The sequence below is a fragment of the Ursus maritimus genome, unplaced genomic scaffold, assembly GCF_017311325.1.
Source record: "Ursus maritimus isolate PB19 unplaced genomic scaffold, ASM1731132v1 scaffold_26, whole genome shotgun sequence".
In the NCBI taxonomy this organism is placed as follows: domain Eukaryota; kingdom Metazoa; phylum Chordata; class Mammalia; order Carnivora; family Ursidae; genus Ursus; species Ursus maritimus.
Genome location: NW_024425119.1, coordinates 19,576,294 through 19,597,248, shown reverse-complemented (window position 1 = coordinate 19,597,248; position 20,955 = coordinate 19,576,294). Strand labels below are relative to the sequence as shown.

General features: G+C 43.0%; 1 protein-coding gene across 3 annotated transcripts; it reads left to right on the top strand.

The window, feature by feature from the left end:
* Positions 1-2,543: 2,543 nt before the first annotated feature.
* Positions 2,544-17,017, top strand: LOC103677816 (cationic amino acid transporter 3-like). Of its 3 annotated transcripts, none has more exons than XR_005837882.1 (3): positions 2,544-2,680; positions 3,092-3,274; positions 10,065-10,313. XR_005837882.1 is itself a non-coding variant. In XM_040642210.1 (3 exons), exon 3 carries the CDS (start codon positions 14,801-14,803, stop codon positions 16,562-16,564), a length of 1,764 nt encoding a protein of 587 aa, XP_040498144.1. In that variant the 5' UTR covers positions 2,544-2,680; positions 3,092-3,274; positions 14,614-14,800; the 3' UTR covers positions 16,565-17,017. The 3 variants fall into 3 exon arrangements, 2 of the variants coding, with proteins under 2 accessions (XP_040498144.1, XP_040498143.1); XM_040642210.1 differs by lacking the exon at positions 10,065-10,313 and adding an exon at positions 14,614-17,017; XM_040642209.1 differs by lacking the exons at positions 3,092-3,274; positions 10,065-10,313 and adding an exon at positions 14,614-17,017 and having other exon boundaries at positions 2,580-2,680.
* The last annotated feature ends 3,938 nt before the right edge of the window (positions 17,018-20,955 follow it).

Below are 20,955 nucleotides of genomic sequence, written 5' to 3'. Positions count from 1 at the left end.
TTCACCTCTCTTTCTCTCCTCCATGGGATCCCTAACCAGTGTGTCCAGCACCTTCTCCAGGGCTAGTCAGCCTCCCTTGCCTGCCTGCCTCAGTTTCTCTTTCTCCTTGGCCCCCACTCCCCTGCACTGGGTGAGCCAGGCTGCATGACCTCTGAGAAATTAGGGCTGAGCTCAGGCCTCTTTGGATGGCAGCACTGTGGGGGGAGGGGAGGGAGGCAGTGTCCATATCCATGCAGGGCCTCTGGGAGCCCCAGGGGGGCACTGGGAGGGAGCCTGGGGCAGCCCTGGCAGCAGCCTTGCCCTCTCAGCTTTCTGGGCCCTTCCAGCAGCAGCAGCTCCTGAGAGGGGTCCGGGCTCAGCAGGAGTCAGGTGAGAGGGAAGAGGCTCCTGGAGCCAATGTGCAGCCCCTCCCTGGCCTGGCTCCCCTCCTGCTGCACACCTGCCTCCTTCTCTCCCCCTCCTCCCTGCAGCCCTGTCTGCTTCCTTCCATCTTGGCCTCCTTCACCTTCATCTCTGTCAGCACATCTGTCTGTCTGTGGGCCTGTCTGTCGCTCTGACTCCAGATATTCTGTGGTCTGAGATTTCCCAGGACTGGGGCTGCCCTCAGCTCCCCCTTCTGGCTGTCCCCCTCCCTGTGTCCCTCCCTCAGTGTCTGAGGATCTCTCTTCCCATCACATCTGTGTGAGTCTCACCCTGTGAGCTTTTCTGTGTCTCCCCTGCATGTCCTCCTGTCTGTCTCCTGTGCTGCCTCCCCATCCCTGCTCCCTCTCTGCCCTTCCTCCCAGCTCTCTCCCTGCTTTTCTTATCCTTGTGTCTCTCAGCCTCTTCCCCTGTCTCTGGCTCACACCCCTTCCTTCCCTCCTATTCCCTCCTCCCCCATCAAGGTTCAGACATTCCTTGTGACATCACCTGGATGGGCTCCAACTTCTAGGTCGGCTATTCTGTGCCCTCCTCCATGAGAATCTTATGGCCCGAACCCTGTCCTATCCAATCCCCCAGGCCTGGGCCAGTTCTTTTCCTTACCTGCTGGTTTTCTGGGGGCCGTGGTATGTCGCCGCATTCTACTTTCTACCCACTAGGCAGTGAATAGCACAGGGAGAAAGGGGAGGGATTGCACTTGGGACCAGATGTAATGATAGGAAGACCCTCCCCTGTACCTGCCCTTCTTGCCCTCAAGCAGACGCACATCTGGGGAAATCCCAGCTTGAGGCAGGGAAGGCAGCCTAGGACTGTTGGAACAGACACAGATCAAACACCCAGATGTCCCTCCCCTACTGCTCTGTCATGACAGCCATCCTCCCAGTCCTGCCTGCCTCCTTTGCCTCTAGGAATTCTGGCTCTGTAGTCTTGGCTGGTCACTCATCCCCTACCCAGCATAGTGCCTGGAACACAGAAGGTGCTCAATTAGTGCCTTTGGCCCATGCCTCCTGGAGATGTGTTATGGCAAGGTCAGTGTGATTTGTAGGTTTTCTTCAGGTGGAGGTTCTTCCTGAGACCTGGAGAAATTTTTTCTGCTTCAAGTTCAATACTCTGCATTAGCGTAGTTAGTACAGACTCTGTCCCTTTAACGACCTGCTGCTGTCTGCCTCTCTCCTCCCTTAAACTCCACCCCAGTTTTTAGGGCACACAATTTATGGTTTAGAGGACTATCAGTACTCTCAAGTACAGGCAGTTGTGTCCCTTGACCTTGAGACCGATGGCTTGTGGGCCCATCACCTGTGTATTCAGCCATGGGTCTCTAAGTAGCCCCACCTTCTCCATCTCTGAGAAGTCTTGTCTCTGAAGATTAACATTCTGGGGAGAAGGAGACACCTTCCTTTGCTGTCTGTTTCAGGGTCTTGGAAGTCCTTTGTTTTGAGTGATTAGAGCAGGAAGCTGTCTAGGCAGAGACTATATCTTTTCCTTTAGTTCCTCCAGCACAAGTCTCAATGTATATGCAATTAGAATATGCTATGAACGCTGACTGACTGTCTCAGGAAATCCCTTGCGATGAAGCTTAAGCCAGTTTCCTTCTAGTTTTATTCCTGGAGTGATGGGAAATGTTGGTGATGGGTTCAGCATGGATGGTGCTGGTAGAGGAAGTTAGTAGGAGATTCCGGGAGAGGGGGCTGGAGAGGGGTGTAGGGGCTTCTGTCCTTGTTTACAGGACTACTGATTGAGCCCCTTAGCTGGATCTGGGCCTGGCCTCCAAATCACCACAGCCTGGGCTCCACCTGGCTGCCCACACTCTCCTACTTCCAACCAGGATCTCCATACTCAGGACCCTGAAAAGCTTATTTACTTCCAAATTTACATCTTGGTGCCAACAAAGTCTCCAACAAAGTCCCATTTAACCCCCAATCCACCTCCTCACCCATGCAGGGGACCACTAATCTTCCATTGCCCACCTCCAGCTTTCCTCCTGGATTCCAGCTAAGCCACCTCCCTCAGCCTTTCCCACCCTTTGCATGCACCTGCCTCCCTATAGCCCCAACTTCCTGAGGCTCAGCCTGCTAGTGCTCTGCCTCCTAAGGGGCCCACCTCCTGAGGGCCCCGCCTCCCCAGGGCGTTAACTCCTCGAGGGCCCCAGTAACCTCCACTCCAAGTCCTGACTCTGCTTGGCTAAGATCCTTACTTGTTCCTGGGTTCATCTTGCACTTTCTTCTCAGGTCTTTCTCTCTGAGGGAGAAAAAGGCCATTGGTAAGTGATTTCTCCTGTTTATAGAGTTGGTAAGAACACTGAAACAGAGCCAGAGAGGAGGAAGACTACGTTTGCAGTGTAGCTGGCTGTCCAAGCTCTGTGGGGTCTGAGCAGATGGTATTTCATGATTTCCAGAACTACACTTTGGATTGGGGGAGTGCAGACCAGAGGCCTTTTGAATTTTGGAAGGGCAAGTGATTTGCTGGGGTCAGAGTGATTTGGAAGCTTACATATTCTCCTCCAGACCAGAAAGGTTCTCAACTCTGATGAGCAAAGTATGAATTAGGGGAGGTTATTCCTTGGTGCTTCTCCTCCAGCATCCTTCCCACCTATGTACCCTGCCCTCCTTCCTGGCCTTTCCTTTCTGACCTGGTGCAGAGCTTGCTTTCTTCATCTTTGTCTTTCCCACAGGGCCCAGAACATAGTATGCCTAGACATGTTCCTGGAATGAGTGAAGATTCTTCCACCTGGCTCTGCTGCCTCCTACACGTTTTGCCTCATTTCTCACTGGAGATTCTGAAAGTCTCTGTGTCGTATTTTCTTAGGGAGGACATCGGTGTGCACTTTGCAGAATAGCAGGTGCAGTTTGATAAGGTGGGTCTCCCATCACCATAGAGGATTTGAGGTTCTTCTTCTTTCAGGCTCAAGGAACTAAATATCTATTTTTACAGCTGGTGAAGATATCTCCCTATCTTTCTTATCTAATTTTAAAAAGTTGCGGTGGGGATGGATTATAGACCAGGTCAGCCTGTAGGAGGAAAGATTACCAAGTGTGGCTGCCTTGTGGTCTTTAAAACACTGGATCTCCAAGAGGCAGTTTGCTGTTATTACAAAACATATTTGCAACTGTTTAATTTTAAAGGCCTTGGAGTCTTAAACTTTTCTCCCCCCACCCCTCCCCATCACCATGTACACTGTGGGCAGCACCCTAACACAGAAGCCCAGACAACACTTATCCAGGCATGACACCTGTTTTATTGATTATATGTGGCAAATGTTGATTTCTAGGTTGTCTTTCTCTTGCTCTCTAGCAGTTCTTGGGCAACTTTTCTCCATTACCAATTGATAACCTGTTATGCATTACCACAAGGTAGATTCATTTTAACCTTCGTTTAAGCAAAATCGTGTGGAAAGGTCTAATTTCTTCATTAAGTATATTCCAATTTGATAAATATGATTTTTGGGTTATATTCTTTTGGCTTATCCTCATCTATTTTTCTTTTATTTTTGTAGAAATCTTAAAGCAGAGTGGGAATTAGAAAGAACTAGGGAAGAAGGTTAAATAGTGTTCCTTAAAATGTGGAGTCAGAAGCTCTTTGTTGTAGATTATGTTGTCTGAGCTGGGGTGAGGCAGGTGGGTCTTGGCGGAGAAGTTGTATGGATCTATATTTGGATAAGAACTCAGGACTTTGAGGCATGATACAACTTTCATATGACTCAGTTGACTTGGTTTCTTTCCTACAACAAAACAAAACAACAAAACAAAACAAAACAAAACAAAACAAATTAACTTTCCAAGGCAGGTGGTGGGAGTGTGGAGCAGCTACCTAGGACTCTGAGAGAAACCAAGCACAGTATGGTGAGAGAGGACTGAGAGACAGAGATAGTTGAGTACTTGGGGTGGGGTGTAGAAGGACACACTTAAAGAAAAAATATGAAGGAAGATAGCCAGAGAGATTGTCGACCCTTGTCTTCAGGATATTAGTGAGGGTGTGTATTGGGAAGAGGTTCATGAAAGAAGGACCTCTGACCACTCACAGGTGCTTTTCTAAAGGGGGAGATGGTATAGTGATTGATGGGACCACTGGGTGGATTTTGATTTTGTGTTTACAAGGAAAGGAAGGATTTTGAGGGAAAAACAAAGCTGTTTAGCAAGGCTTCTTGGGAAAAATGACTGTGAATTAGTGCTCATTGTAGAAAAGGCCATTCTATGTTATAACTATAGTTTGGAAAATGAGGTGGACAGGCAGATGGATTTCCTTCTATTGCTTTTTCCTGAGGACTTTTACTAGTTGCTCTGTGTGGGCAGGATTCAAGGTTGAGAAAAGGAAGTAGAGATAGAGAATCATAGGTGGACGTAGAGAAGAAAGCGATTTTCACTGTTGACATCAATGTATCCCATCACTTTCTAATCCTTTAATTACACAGCCCTCTTGGCTTTCCCAGCTCTCTTTCTGCTTCCTGTTTGGAAAATCTCATTCTGGTTCTTCCTGGTAGCCCATCTACTTTCTGAAGACCTCTAGAAGCAGAAATTCAAGCTTTTCTAATTTGTCAAGTGATCATCTTGTTTTGGTGTGATAGAAATGTTAAGAATTTCCAGAAGTGGATTCTGACTGAAACTAAACCTGTCAATGCATCAAACCATGGATGAGGAATGTTGCATTTAACTGTCTTCTCTGCAGTTATCCCAAAGGGACTAAGAAAAGGCACCTGTTCACAACCATTCCAGAATGATATTGGATAATATGGAGTCTATACAGCCTCTAGAGAAGCTCTGGTTATCTTATTATTTACCAAAATAATAGTGTGTGCTTATAGCAGGGACTGCATATATTTTCTGGGAAGGAAGTAAAATGTTTTGGTCTACATCTACATAGATTTGGGGCTACATTTGGGTCGATGATTTGGTCTACACACAGATGGTTTGCTGTGTGTTAGTCTGCATCAGGATGGGTTTTTACTAACTTGAAATTCAGCCTCTGCCACACTGGGATGGAATTTGAGAAGTGTAGTGCTGGGGTTGGTAGGGTAGGTAGATAAGTTGGAGGAAGTGGCTGTCTTTCCACTTGATCTAATGAGCAAATGGTTTGGGGCTGCCATGTCTTCAAGTTCAAATCTACCTACTTGTAATATTTACTTGCAGAATAAGAGTTTCTAGCCTCATTGTGAGAACATGAAGCAGGTTCTTCCCTAACAGTATTTATTTTAGAAAGGGAGACAAAGTCTTCTTCCAAGTAACATGCAAACTGAATATAGTACAAAGTAAGATCATAGGTGGGAGGATGCCTGATAAGTGATCCATTTGGTGAGGTTGTTCTCAGAAGACTCCTGGGAGATAAGTTTGGATATCTATTTTCTTTAGTATGTGCTGAATTTGGTGACTTCAGCTTTCTTTCCAATCTTTCAGAGAAATTATCTGACTTTACTTCTTTTCCCATCAGGGGAGAAGTTACATGTTTATTACTACTGCAATTGTTTCTCTCTCTTTTCCTTTTCTGCATAGACTAAGACTGAGAATTATTGTTTTTAGTTATTATTAATATTATATCTTAGTATCTTGATCTGTATAAGTATCTGTAGCTAATGTTTACCTGTATAAACTGGATTTATTATTTCAAGGTGTGCTGAGGTTTGTTTTGTGTTTTTGGTGGAAGGCAGGGAAGGAAGGCCTAGAAGCGGCTCTATTTATTGGATCATGGCCCAAGCTGAAGATGTAGCTTGAATTTTCAAGCTGAATTATCAAGATGGAGTAATTCCCCCCTCTTCAATGTAGCCTTCTCAGGCTGACCCACAGGGCACAGAAGATACTCAATAGTCTTTTTTTAAAAAAATTCTTTATTATGTTATGTTAGTCACCATACAGCATATCATTAGTTTTTGATGTAGTGCTCCATGATTCATTGTTTGCGTATAACACCCAGTGCTCCATGCAATACATGCCCTTCTTAATACCCATCACTGGCCTATCCCAGTCCCCCACCCCCCTCCCCTCTGAAGCCCTCAGTTTGTTTCCCAGAGCCCATAGTCTCTCATGGTTCATTCCCCCCTCTGTTTACTCCCCCTTCATTCTTCCCTTCCTTCTCCTACCAATGTCCCTGCTATTCCTTATGTTCCACCAATGAGTGAAACCATATGATAATTGTCTTTCTCTGCTTGACATTTCACTTAGCATAATCTCCTCTAGTCCCATTCATGTTGCTGCAAATGTTGGGTAATTGTTCTTTCTGATGGCTGAGTAATATTCCATTGTATATATGGACCACATCTTCTTTATCCATTCATCTGTTGAAGGGCATCTTGGCTCCTTCCACAGTTTAGCTATTGTGGACAATGCTGAACATTGGGGTGCATATGGCCCTTCTCTTCACTATGTCTGTATCTTTGGGGTAAATACCCAGTAGTGCAATTGCTGGGTCATAAGGTAGCTCTATTTTTAACTTTTTGTGGGACCTCCACACTGTTTTCCAAAGTGGCTACCAACTTGCATTCCCACCAACAGTGTAAGAGGGTTCCCCTTTCTCCACATCCTCTCCAATATTTCTTGTTTCTTGCCTTGTCCATTTTTGCCATTCTACCTGGTGTAAGGTGGTATCTCAAGGTGGTTTTGATTTGAATTTGAATTTCCCTGATGGCTAATGATTTTGAACATTTTTTCATGTATCTCTTAGCCATTTGTATGTCTTCATTGGAAAAGTGTCTGTTCATATCTTTAGTCTCGCCAACAATGGAAAATGTGGTCCTTACTATTCTTCCATCAACTAGGAAGCCATCTGGGATGTTGACATGCCCTTTGCCTTGACTGTTCATTTCTGATTGAGGAATACCCTTCCTGGTTCATAGTTTATATATCTTTTACTTATTTTGGGAGATAGGGAGGTATTCATGAAATGTCCTTGATTCTAAGTTCCCAGAATGGGGAATGCTCTATTTGCCACCATTGTTTTGCACTGTGTGTAACTGAGTGTGTGATGATTTGGAGGTAATAGTGGTGGTATTGATAATTTAGGGAGAAGAAATATGTTGCTTTTGCTTGAGTTCTTTTGTACAAAGAATCAGTGTGGTGCCTGAATTTTCTAATTTGGAATTTGCCTTTTACATTTACACGGAGTTAAAATCTGATCTTTAATAGATTAAATCTAGTCCTTCCCACTTAGAAACTTTTTGTTGTTTCCACTTGAGGGACCATCCAATTTCTTACTTTAGACCCAATTCAAAGTACACAGAACCCATCTGTGTACTTATTTTCAGATAGCACAGGAAGAATGGCAGCAAATACAGGTAATTCTTTTCCCTGGGAGTTTACAATACAAGGGCATTTCATGGACATTTCCCTATCCTCCTGAAACAAGAGAAATGCTATTCTACACACCATGTAGTCAATTGAGTATTATCTTACTCCTCCCTTATGCAAACTAGCCTTACATGTAGTTATTGCAGCTTGAGTATCATGTCATGTTGCCTGATGCCAAAGCATTAAGTGACTTATTTTCCAAATAAAGTAAATCAGTGAAAGTAATAAAACTCTGCGTTGTCTGTCTGTTCAGTTGTCACACATCAAGGAGATGACACTGGAGCAAAACATAAATGTCACAAATAATGCACTTTGTCTCAGCTGACTTGGGTTACTTCCCTTGTACTTTCATTCACTTTGTTGTGGTGGAAGAGACTTGGATCTCAGTTTGTGGGTCAGATCTCTGACATTCTCACACTGAGTTATAGATCATGGGGTTCTTCCTTTGTTGTAGCTACTTAATTCTTTGGACATCAGGCTTCAGCTGGGGAGGGAAAGGCAAACTGGAAGCATCATCAGGCAGAAGCTTTGCTCCTGGGCTCCACCTCATCACCTACTACTCCTACCCTCTTCCCTAACTGGGATTCCCCCAGCACAGTGTTCTAGACCCTGAGTTATGACACTGGACATTAATGTGGGGAGATCAGGGGGCGAGGAGAGCATCCTGGAGAGATGAAATGCCAGTCTGTAGATGTGCCCAGAGAAGCTTCTAGAAGGAGGGTCATGTTGAACAGCGTTGGAAAGAGCATGTTCCAGGCAGAGAGGGACAGTCTGTATGAGGGCTGATGTTAATGCCAGCAAGATGTGCACATGTGGGGAAAGATTTGCCATGCTTAAGCAGAGATACACAGAAAAGGTTAATAGTAGGAGTAAGTGGTAGAAGAACAGTAAAATAGACAGACTTAGAAATACAATCTTAGAAGTTTGGACTTAATAGAGAGCAGCAAACTGCAGGTCTAGTTAAGAGAGAAAGAGAGAGTATGTTTCTTTTTAAGACTTGAGGAAAGTGTCCTTTACCGGATGGATGGTAGGGAGCACTCACATTTCAGTTATCTGCTGCAATGTAGTGGTCAGGAAGAATGTGATTTAGGGTGTTATCCTGCTTCAAGAAAGGACAACACTCTGTGATATCGGGTGAATCTGAGTGAGATCTGGAAAGATCTCTTTGCATAGAATTATGAATTTTATGGACTGGGAGGGTAGACCAGGGAGTATGGCAGGTGGCTGGCCATGCATATGCAGTATCCATAAAGTGTAGGAACCTACTAGATAGAGGTCTAGTGTGGACAGGGTGCAAAGTGTCTAAGTGGCAACATGTGAAACTATCAGCTTTTCTAGGGTTTCCATCATATCAGAGTAACAGCCAAAGTCCTCACAGTGATGCTCAGGCCCTATGTGAAGGATCTGGCTTCCTGCTTTCTCTCTGACCTCATTCTCTACTTCTTCTCCCCTCACTCACTCTGCCCTGGCTCCACAGGCCTCCTTGTTATTCCTCAAAAATAGCCAGGTACCATTCCACACCCATTAAGATGGCTGCTATTAAAAAATAAAAAATAACAAGTGTTGGTGAGGATGTGGAGAAATTGGGGTGCTTGTGCATTGCTGGTGGGAAAGTAAAATGGTGCAGCCACTGTGGAAAACAGTACAGTGACATCTTAAAAAACTACGTATACAATTACTTTATGATCCAGCAATCCCAATTCTGGATATATAGCCCACAGATTTGAAAACAGGGACTCAAAAAGATATTTGTAGACATGTCTTCATAACAGCATTATTCACAACACCTGAAAGATGAAACAACCCACATGTCCATCAGTGAATAGGCAGATAAACAAGATGTGGCATATACACACAATAGGATATTATTCAGCCTTAAAGAGGAAGGACCTCCTGACACGTGCTACAACATGGACGAACCTTGAAGACATAATGCTAAGTGAAATGAATGGGTAACTAAAGGACAATATTATATGATTCCAGTTACATGAGGTACCTACATTAATCAAATTCATAAAGACAAGAAGTAGAATGGTGGTTGACAGGGGCTTCAGGGAGGGAAGAATGGGGAGCTACTGTTTAATGGGTATGGAGTTTCAGCTGAGGAAGATGAACAAGTTTTGTAGATGGATGGTGGTGAGGGTTGCACTACAGTGTGAAGGTAAAGTTGGGTTGGACCACTCATTTTAAAATCACAACACACACTCTGAGCACACTCTAACTTTTTTGTTTTACTTTTCTCTGCAGCGCTGAGTACAAATCCAACACAATATACATTCTCATTACTTGTTCATTTAGTTTTTGCTTCCTACTGCAGGTATGTAAACAACTCAAATGAAGGGGTGTTTGTGTTTCTCTTTGCTTTATCCACAGTGCTGAATAAATGAGGAGCAGTCTATTTGTTGAATGAGTAAATGAAGGACCATGATTTGACATAGACTTCTAGAGAAGACACAAAGAGAAAGAGAAAATGGGAAGATTCCATTTTTCATTTGGTTTTGTTAACTAATAATTGCTACCCTTGGATATGAGGCTTGGCCCCAGTGTTCATGGTGGCTTTTGCTCTGTTTACCTATTCAAATGTATTCTCAACTGTTTCCTCTTAGGAGTGTTGGTGTATATATGCACCACACTTACTATTATTTAAAGCTCTTGCCCTGAACTCGATGACTATACTTGTGTATTTCTGACTGTCCCCTACCAGAGTCTAGGGCTGATTGAGTTATAGCTTTGTAAACTCTGGGGAAGCTCAGCTATCTAAAAGGCTTTGTACTTGTTTGTTTGGGAGCTACTGGTTTCATTGGCTCTGTAGTTTTCATTGTCTGGAAATTTTAAGGAGGATGAGAGAATTTATATACTTTGGGATCAGATAGGACCTGTGCTTGGTTAGAGAGGTTTGGTATAATCTCTGAAGATGTTGCTTTTAAAGTCCACTTCTCTGAAACTTTGAGAAATTGAAAATAATGATTTAACAGTGTCATTAACCTTCCTCTCAAGACTTTCTCAAACTTCTAGCAAAGCAACTGATATCCAAACTATCTTTGAAGCTATTCAGGCCAACTTCCTGATTAGTAGGAGCACCCAACCACAGGAACCAGGGGAAGTTACTGCCTTGGAAAAATGTTTTGAAAAGCAAAGGCCCAGAGCGTGGGCAATACCCTTCTTAGAGACAGAAGAGTGAACATAATGACTTCCAGGACAAAGGAGAGTGGGTGAGACTGGCCAGAAAGCAAGACAGCCTGCAATTTAGTGGGTGGATTATTGAATTTGACAGCTCTTGGTGAGGTGGGATGGACCTTCTGTTTTGGAGTTTAGAAGGAAATCAGAGACTGAGAGGAACACAGGAAGGAGGAAGGAGGGAAGGGGTAGCTGGGGGCATTATGGAATGTATACAAGGGACTTCATATTCCCTGGCCCCTCTCTGCATTTCTTGAAGCACCTCCCCTGTGCCAACCACCACCTTTGCCAGAGAGTGTTTCCTAATTAAATTGAATGACGGGCAGTCAGGTTTTACCACAGTTGGTTTTCCCTTCACACTTCTCATTTTTATTGCCTTACATAAGGAAAGTAATACCATTTATACCTTCACCTGAACCAGGTTATAAAGGTTGCTTGGCTACAAAGTATGTATGTCAAAGTCAAGTAGATAGGAATTCTGGATTATGTGCCCTTTCAGGTTTCTCTTCTCAGTTTGTACATTTGTTCAACAAATACTTATTAAGCACCTAACTCACAGTCTGATGAAGGAGACAGACAGTTGACCTGGAATTCTGATACATTAGGATAAATTCCACATGCGGGAAACCCGGGTGCAGTGAGAACACATAGGATGGGCTGGACTCCGGGGAAAAAACCTGAGGGTTGCAAAATGGAGGGGGCTGGGGGGCTGGGGGGTTGGGGTAACTGGGTGATGGGAATTAAGGAGGGCATGTGATCTGATGAGCACTGGGTGTTATATGAAACTAATGAATCATTGAACACTACATCAAAAATTAATGATGTATTATATGTTGGCTAATTGAACTTAAATTTAAAAAATTCTTAAAGATCTTTAAAAAAAAAAAAAGGAAGGACAGGATAAGGATCAGGGGAGGTTTCCTGGGGAAGCAACTGCTGAGCCAAAAACTAAAGGAAGTGGGGATTAGCTAAGTGAAGGGGACCAGAGGGCATTAGAGGCAAGGGAACAGGGTGAGTGTAGAATTTTGCAGCTGGAGCAAGAACTGGGCAGGGGATGAGGCTGGAGGAATCAGCACAGGTCAGACTATGAAGGAAGGAAGGATTGAGAAGAAAGGGCAGTGGGGAACCATTAAGGGGTTTGAAGCCTGGGGATGGTTGGGGGACACCTCAATCAATTTATAGTGTAGAAAGATTTCATGAGTTAAGAATTGACCCTCCTTATCTATCTCCTGTGCTTGTTGGTAAATCATAACATTGGAACTGGTGGGTGACAAATAAGGAGTCTAGATGGATTTGTAGACAGAAGGGCTGACCCATAACACAAAGGTTCCTTTTGATTATCCATAGAGAATTTTGACTAGATATTTCTGTCTTTAGAAACCTCTGACAACATTTCCTAAAATTCTCTCAAAACCAAAGCCTGAGTAGGGAAGAGAGTGAGGGCTGAATGACTTTGCTTTCTCTGTTCTCCACTACTATTTCTACTATTTCCTGTGCATTGTTGTGAATTGTTCATACAAAGTCTTGCTGCCATTGAGGAGGGGACCATTTGAAGAGCAGCAAGTGAATAGGGGAAAAGAAGAACCTCATGTGTTGTTTGTTCATTAAGAAAATATATTTGGTGTATTCAGACCATAGTTTGAGCAAGTTAAAAATAACTCATTGTGAAAAATTAATAGAGAGTTAAAAGAGTTTTTGCTTTGTTTTCTTTTTAACTTAAATTCAATTAGCCAACACATAATACATCATTAGTTTCAGATGTAGTGTTCAACAATTCATCACTTGTGTATAACACCCAGTGCTCATCATATCATGTGCCCTCTTTAATCCCCATCAACCAGTTACCCCACCCCTCCATCGATCCCCCCTTCAGCAGCCCTCAGTTTGTTTCCCATAGTTAAGAGTCTTTCATGGTTTATATCCCTCTCTGATTTCTTCCCATTCAGTCTTCCCTCCTTCCCTTATGGTCCTCTGCACTGTTTCTTATATTCCACATATGAGTGAAACCATATATAATTGTCTTTCTTGGACCAACTTATTTCACTTAGCATAATACCCTTCAGTTCCATCCATGTTGATGCAAATGGCAAGTATTCACCCTTCCTCATGGCTGAGTAATATCCCACTGCGCACACACGTGTGTGTGTGTGTGTGTGTGTGTGTGTGTGTGTGTGTATCCATTCATCTGTCGATGGACATCTCATCTCCTTCCACAGTTTGGCTACTGTGGACATTGCTGCAATGAACATTGGGGTGCAGGTGCCCCTTCTTTTCACTACATCTGTATCTTTTGGGTAAATACCTAGTAGTGCAAGTACTGGGTCATAGGGTAGCTCTATTTTTAACTTCTTGAGGAACTTCCATACCATTTTCCAGAGAGGCTGTACCAGCTTGCATTTCCACCAACAGTGTAAGAGGGTTCCCCTTTCTCCACATCCTCATCATTTGTTGTTTCCTGTCTTGTTAATTTTAGCCATTCTGACTGGTGTAGGGTGGTATCTCATTGTGGTTTTGATTTGTATTTCCCTGATGCCAAGTGATGTTGAGCATTTTTTCATGTTTCTGTTGGCCATTTGTATGTCTTCTTCGGAGAAGTGTCTGTTCATGTCTTCTGCCCATTTCTTGGTTATTGGGAGTTGAATTTGATAAGTTCTTTGTATATCTTGGATACTATCAGTTGAATTTCTATACTCTAACAATGAATGAATGTTTTAAGACAAGCTCACAGAGCAGGGCAGATTCTCCCGGCCCCTGGCAGCTGGCATCACAGACAGTACAGGGTGTGTATAGAGCACAGTGTGGCCAGTGAGGAGACTGTCTGCAGAAGCGAACTCACTTTCTCCCTGGAAACCAGAAAGGGAGGAGACAGAAGAAATTATTTTGGTTGAGAGCTACTGACCTAGGTGACTTATTTCTCTTTTCTCTACCCACCACACTTTACAGCAGTTAGGACATAAAAACTGTAGTGAATTTTCCCTGATTGTTTTGGGTGAGGTGTATTGAATGTCAGAATATATAAAACCACCTTTCTGGCTCCTCTCCTGCCTCAGTCATGGACACTGGGTTGGCTGCCGGACCCATTTTTCCAATGTTTCCTTACCCAGCAGCCTGGTTCTCTCCTTCTTACAGATGGTTATGAAGGATCTGCCCCATTCTCCCTCTTCCTTTCTGTTCACAGCATCCCTGTGGGCCTAGGTGGGTAAAGGGAAGGGGTGGACTGTACATCCTTGGCCATCATTATAGCTAAATTGATGATGTATAATGAAGAGGAAGGGGGCCAAAGTGCCATCTGAGCTTAGCTAGCTGATTTTGGGGCTAAGGGTTTTAAGACTGGGGACCATTATTTGTATTTTAAACTCAGGTGATATACAAAAAATGGCTGTATAATTGCAATGAAACATCTAGTCCATGTGTCATAATTCATGCTCAAGCACTATGCACATGCCCCCTGTGGGAATTATTGCACAATACATTCATTCCCTGTTGTGTCTTACGGCTTAATTAGTACATGAAACTACATGACTTAGATGAACTCAAATAGGATTATGTCATGTGGTGTGTAAAAAAGAAGGATGTTGGGAGATATTTGGCCCTTTTTCTGGGGAGAAAGCAGGGTTGATTTTTCTGTGATGTCCTTTGGTGTCAGTTTCTGTGATATTTGGCCTGCCACAGTTGACATGGGAGTTCTGAGCTTTGGTTGCTTTGTTGAACACTACTGTTTGGTAAATATTTATTGTTTACTTAGGCATTATGGAGGAATAACACATGTCAGATGAAATATGAAGCAGCATATTTGAAGCTTGAGCAATGGAACACAGCTGCCTCACCCCAACGCTACTGAATTCAGCTTCACTGAACCTGATCTCAGATTCTAGGCTTCCTGCACTTGCTACAACTCTCTGATCCTAGGCTCCTCTTCAATTCCACCTAGAATGCTGCGTCAGGCACTTCAAAGATTTGGTCAAAAACTGGTATGCAGATTTACACTGGAGCAACTGGTGGCTGAGCCTTCCCCTGCCAGAAGCCTGAGCACTTTGGATTTAGTGGCCCTGGGAGTGGACCACACCCTGGGTGCAGGTGTATATATCTTGGCTGGTGAGGTGGCCAACAATCAAGCAGGACCATCTTTCTTGATCTGCTTTTTGGTGGCAGGCCTAACTTCCTTGTTGGCTGGGCTGTGCTATGCAAAGTTTGGTGCCCGAGTTCCCCATTCTGGCTCGGCATATCTCTACAGCTTTCTCACCATAGGTGAACTCTGGGCTTTCATCACTGGCTGGATCATCATCCTCTCCTATGTTGCTGATACAGCTATGGTGGTGCGGACATGGAACTTAGCTTTTGACTATCTGCGTGAGAACCAGATGTCTCAGACCCTGCATGAGAGCATCTCACCGCATGCTTCCCGTGTTCTTACAGAATATCTAGACTTCTTTGTTGTGGGCCTTCTGTTGCTGTTCATGGAATTGCCAGCTCTGAGGATCAGTCATTCTTCCCTGGTTAGCAGAGTAGTCACATTGGTGAAACTTTTGGTTCTCAGTTTTGTCATCGTCGCTGGCTTCATTAAGGGGGACCTGCACAACTGGAAGCTCACAGAAGAAGACTACATAAAGGCTGGACTCAATGACACCTTTGGCTTGGGCCCTCTAGGCTCTGGGGGATTTGTGCCTTTTGGCTTTGAGGGAATTCTTCGTGGAGCAGCTACCTGTTTCTATGCATTTATAGGTTTTGACAATATTGTTACCAGAGTTGAGGAAGCCCAGAATCCTGAGCGTTCTATCCCCATGGGCATCATGATTTCACTGTCCATCTGTTTTTTGGTGTATTTTGGTGTCTCTTCAGCACTTACGCTTATGTTTCCTTACTACAAGCTTCAGCCTGGGAACACCTTGCCTCAGGCATTTCTCCATATTGGGTGGGCCTCTGCCTACTATGTTCTAACTTTTGGATTTTTCTGTAGTCTTTCTGCACGTATCTCAAGCTTTATGTTACCCCTTAATCTGGTGATATACAAGATGGCACAGGATGGCCTCCTGTTCCCTTTCTTTGCCAGCATGCAAACCATCACATACATCCGCATCACGGCCACTGTGATCTTTGGCATTATTGTAGCAATGATGGTATTCTTCTTTGGACTCACTGATCTCTTAGACTTCAGGTCAATTGGGTCCCTGATATCTCACTCCCTGGTTGCTCTCTGTGTTCTCATCATCAGGTATGAGCCTGAGAGGAAGAATGGGGGAAATGAAGCACAGGGGCAGGAGGAGAATGGACCTGCAGCAGAGAAGCTGACTCTAAGGGGACTGTTTTTTCCAGACAGCCGCACCCCCACTCCACTCTCTGGCAGGGTTGTGTATGTTTGCTCCTTACTGCTTGTTCTGCTGCTGACTCTTCTTTGCCTGGTGCTAGCCCAGTGGCCAAGTCTGCTTTCTGGAGACCCAGCGCCAATCACAGTGGTTGTGCTGCTCCTGGTACTCATCACCGGGATCACGGGGGTCATCTGGAGACAGCCACAGAGCTCCACTCCCCTTCCCTTTAAGGTCCCTGTTCTGCCTCTCCTCCCACTCCTGAGCATCTTCCTGAATGTTTACCTTATGATGCAGATGGCAACTGACATCTGGGCCAGAGTTGGTATCTGGATGCTAATTGGGTTTGGTCTCTACTTCGGCTATGGAATCCAGCACACCCTTGTCACTTAACCTTACTTCACCCTTGGGATTTGGCATAGTCTGGTTAACTCCACTTCAGTTAGGGCTGAAATTGTAGAGCTTGAACTCCGCAGTTTCAGTACACATTCGTTTTGATATCGTCACACCTGAATGCAGTCTGGTCCCCCTGTACAATAATGGAGAGTACTTTTCACACATGGAAAGCTAGGGCTCCCATGGTATGTTGGTGTGGGAATACTAATAGAGTTCTGTATGTATTGTGGAGTGAAGGATATGTCTTTGCTCTTTCTCTCTTTCACTCTCTCTCTCTTTTTTTTTTTCTCGTCTACTTTTCAATTATGTCTGTATTGCATACTGGCTTTAAAAATTTATTATTAAAAGAAACTAAGGGTGCCTGGGTGGCTCAGTCCATTAAGCATCTGCCTTTGGCTCAGGTCATGATCCCAGGGTTCTGGGATCGAGCCCCACATGTGGCTCCCTGCTCAGTGGGAAGCCTACTTCTCCTTCTCCCTCTGCCACTCCCCCTGCTTATGTTCTCTTTCTCTGTGTGTCTGTCAAGTAAATAAAATCTTAAAAAAAAGAAACTAGAAAAAGTGTTGTCCTTTTCTTTGGTTAAATGTCCAGTATCACTGGGTGATATACGCAAATAATGACTGGGTGTTATACGCAAATAATGAATCATGGAACATTGCATCAAAAACTGGGGATGTACTGTATGGTGACTAATATAATAAAATAAAAATTATAAATAAATAAATAAATAAATAAATAAATAAATAAATATCCAGCATCAGAATGATGCCTGGCTGGCTCAGTTGGTAGAGCACATGACTCTTGATCTCAGGGTGGTAAGTTTGAGCCCCACACTGGGTGTAGAGATTACTTAAAAATATATCCAATAGCAAAATTACTGAATCATATGATAGTTCTGTTTTTAATTTTTTGAGAAACATCCATACTGTTTTCCATAGTCATTCCCACCAAAAGTGAATGAGGGTTCCTTTTCCTCCACATCTTTGCCAACACTTGTTTTTCTTTTCTTTTTCATTTTAGCCATTCTGACAGGTGTAAAATGATACCTCACTATAGTGTTAATTTACATTTCCCTGATGATTAGTGACGCTGAACATCGTTTTATGTGTCTGTTGGCCATCTTTATGTCTTCTTTGGAAAAATGTCTATTCAGGTCCTCTGTCCATTTTTTTTTAAAAGATTTTTTTATTTATTCGACAGAGATAGAGACAGCCAGCGAGAGAGGGAACACAAGCAGGGGGAGAGGGAGAGGAAGAAGCAGGCTCATAGCGGAGGAGCCCGATGTGGGGCTCGATCCCATAACACCGGGATCACGCCCTGAGCCGAAGGTAGATGCTTAACCGCTGTGCCACCCAGGTGCCCCCCTCTGTCCATTTTTTAATTCAATTATTTGTGGGGTTTTTTGGTTTGAGTTGTATAAGTTCTTTATGTATTTTGGGTATTAACCCCTTATTCAATATAGAATTTGCAAATATCTTCTCCCATTCAATAGGTTGCCTTTTTCTTTTGTTGATGATTTCCTTTTCACTGCAAAAGCTTTTTAGTTACATAATTCTAAAAGATATATGCACCCTTATGTTTATTGCAGCATTACTTACAATAGCCAGGATATGGAAGCAACCTAAGTGTCCATCCATAGATGAATGAATAAAGAAGATGTGGAGTATCTATATGGAATACTACTCAGCCATAAAAAGAATGGAATCTTGCCATTTGTAACAACATGGATAGACCTGATCTGTACAATGCTAAGTGAAATAAGTCAGTCAGAGAAAGACAAATACCAGTGATTCCACTCTTATGTGGAATTTAAGAAATAAAACAAACTAATGAACAAAGAAAAAAGAAAGACAAACAAAAAAAAAAACCCACTCCAGACTCTTAAATACAGGGAATAAACTGATGATTGCCGAAGTTGAGGGTGTAAGAGGATGGGTGATTTAGATAAAAATAATTAAGACTACATTTATCTTTTTTAAATATTACTTCTTTTAGAGAGAGAGAGCTCAGGGGGAGGGGCAGAGGGAGAGGAAGAGAAGCAGACTCTTTGCTGAGCATGGAGTCTGACACAGAGCTTGAACCCAGGATCCTGAAGCCACAACCTAAGCCTAAACTAAGAGTAAGACATTTAACCAACTGAGTCCCCAAGGTGCTCCAAGAGTATGCATATCTTGATGAGCACTGAGAAATGTGTAGAATTGTTGAATCATTGTATAGTATGCCTACAGTAATATAATGATAATGTATGTTAATTATACTTCAATAAAAAAAAAAGAAAAGAAACCAGAAAAGGACAAAAAAGAAAGATGAAATATGGCCCCTGACCTTAAGGAGTGTATGTATGTATGTGTGTGTGTGTGTGTGTGTGTGTGTGTGTGTGTGTGTTATATAATTTTTTATTTAAATTCAGTTTAGTTAACATATACTGTATTATTAGTTTCAGGGGTAGAATTTAATGATTCATCAGTTATATTTAAAACCCAGTGCTCATTACATCAAGTGCCCTCCTTAATGCCCATCACCCAGTTATCCCTTCCTCCCACCCACCTCCCCTCCAGCAGCCCTCAGTTTATTTCCTATAGTTTGGGGTCTCTTATGGTTTCACTCCCTCTCTGTTTTCATCTTATTTTATTTTTCTTTCCCTTCCCCTATGTTGATATGTTTTGTTTCTTATATTACACATATGAGTGAAATTATATGGAATTTGTCTTTTTCTGACTGACTTATTTCACTGAGCATAATACTCTCTAGTTCTATTAACATCTTTGCAAATGGCAAGATTTCATTTTTTCGATGGCTCTTTAATATTCCCGTGTGTGTGTGTGTGTGTGTGTGTGTGTGTACCACTTCTTCTTTATCCATTCCTCTGTCAGTGGACATCTGCACTCTTTCCATATTTTGGCTATTGTGGACATTGTTTCTATAAACACTGAAGTGCATGTGTCCCTTCGAATCACTATGTTTGTATTTGGATAAATACCTAAAAGTGCAATTGTTGGATCATAGGGTAGTTCTATTTTTAACTTTTTGAGGAACCTCCATACTTTTTTCCAGAGTGCCTTCACCAGCTTGCATTCTTACCAACAGTGTAAGAGGGTTCCCCTTTCTTCTCATCCTCCCCAACATCTGTTACTTCCTGAGTTCTTAATTTTAGCTATTCTGACCAGTTTGAGGTGGTAACCCACCGTGGTTTTGATTTGTATTTCCCTGATGCCAAGTGATGTTGAGCATTTTTTCATGTGTCTGTTGGCCATTTGTATGTCTTCTTTGGAGAAATGTCTGTTCATGTCTTCTGCACATTTCTTGACTTGATTATTTGTTCTTTGGGTGTTGAGTTTGAGAAGTTCTTTATAGCTTTTACATACTAGCCCTTTATCTGGTAAGTCATTTGGAAATATCTTCTCCCATTCCATAGGTTGCCCCTTTATTTTGTCGACTGTTTTCTTTGCTGTGCAAAAGCTTTTTATCCTGATGAAATCCCAATAGTTAATTTTTGCTTTTGTTTCCCTTGCCTTTGGAGACGTGTCTAGCAAGAAGTTGCTGCAGCTAGTCAAGGAGTTTGCTGCCTGCATTCTACTCTAGGATTTTAATGGATTCCTGTCTTACATTTAGGTTGTTCATCCACTTTGAGTTTATTTTTGTATATGGTGTAAGAAAGTGGTCCGGTTTCATTCTTCTGCATGTGGCTGTCCAGTTTTCCCAACACGATTTGTTGAAGAGACTGTCTTTTTTCCATTGGATATTCTTTCTTGCTTTGCTGAATATTAGTGGACCATAGAGTTGATGGTCCATTTCAGGGTTCTCTATTCTGTTCCATTTATCTATGTGTCTGTTTTTGTGCCACTACCATGCTGTCTTGATGATTATAGCTTTTTAACAGAGCTTGAAGAAGGAGCTTATATTCTAATACAAGAGGTAAAGAATAGTTGTAACACAAAGTAGAAAATGTTGTCATAAGTAATATACAAATCAAGTATCCTGAGAACTCAGAGTGGAGGATAATCATTTGTGTCTGGCACAATGATGGGGTTTGATGATGAAATCAGAGAGACTTTGTAGAGAATGGTATTTGAGTTGGGTTTCCCAAGGGGCAGATAGGATTTTGCCACACGTGGGGTGCAGAAAGAGATTAAGCAGCGAGAATAGCACTATGAAAAGCACTGGAAAAAGAAGCAGTGTTCAGAGCATACTGACCAGACTGTGTAGCTTGAGGCTTGGCTGTGTGAGGGGACAACAGAGCATGGACAGGTGGATTGAAGCCAGAGCTTTCCTCTGAGCATAAATCACTTTGGCTTTGAACCCACTACTCATGCTAAAAATCTCTGGGGTTCATTCTTCTACTTGTGACATCTGCATTCTTGGACTTTAAGGTTTCTCTACTGTTGTCT

Excerpts from the sequence above, each read along its gene's own strand:
- LOC103677816 (XM_040642210.1), top strand. The coding sequence starts at position 14,801 with ATGCTGCGTCAGGCACTTCAAAGATTTGGTCAAAAACTGGTATGCAGA.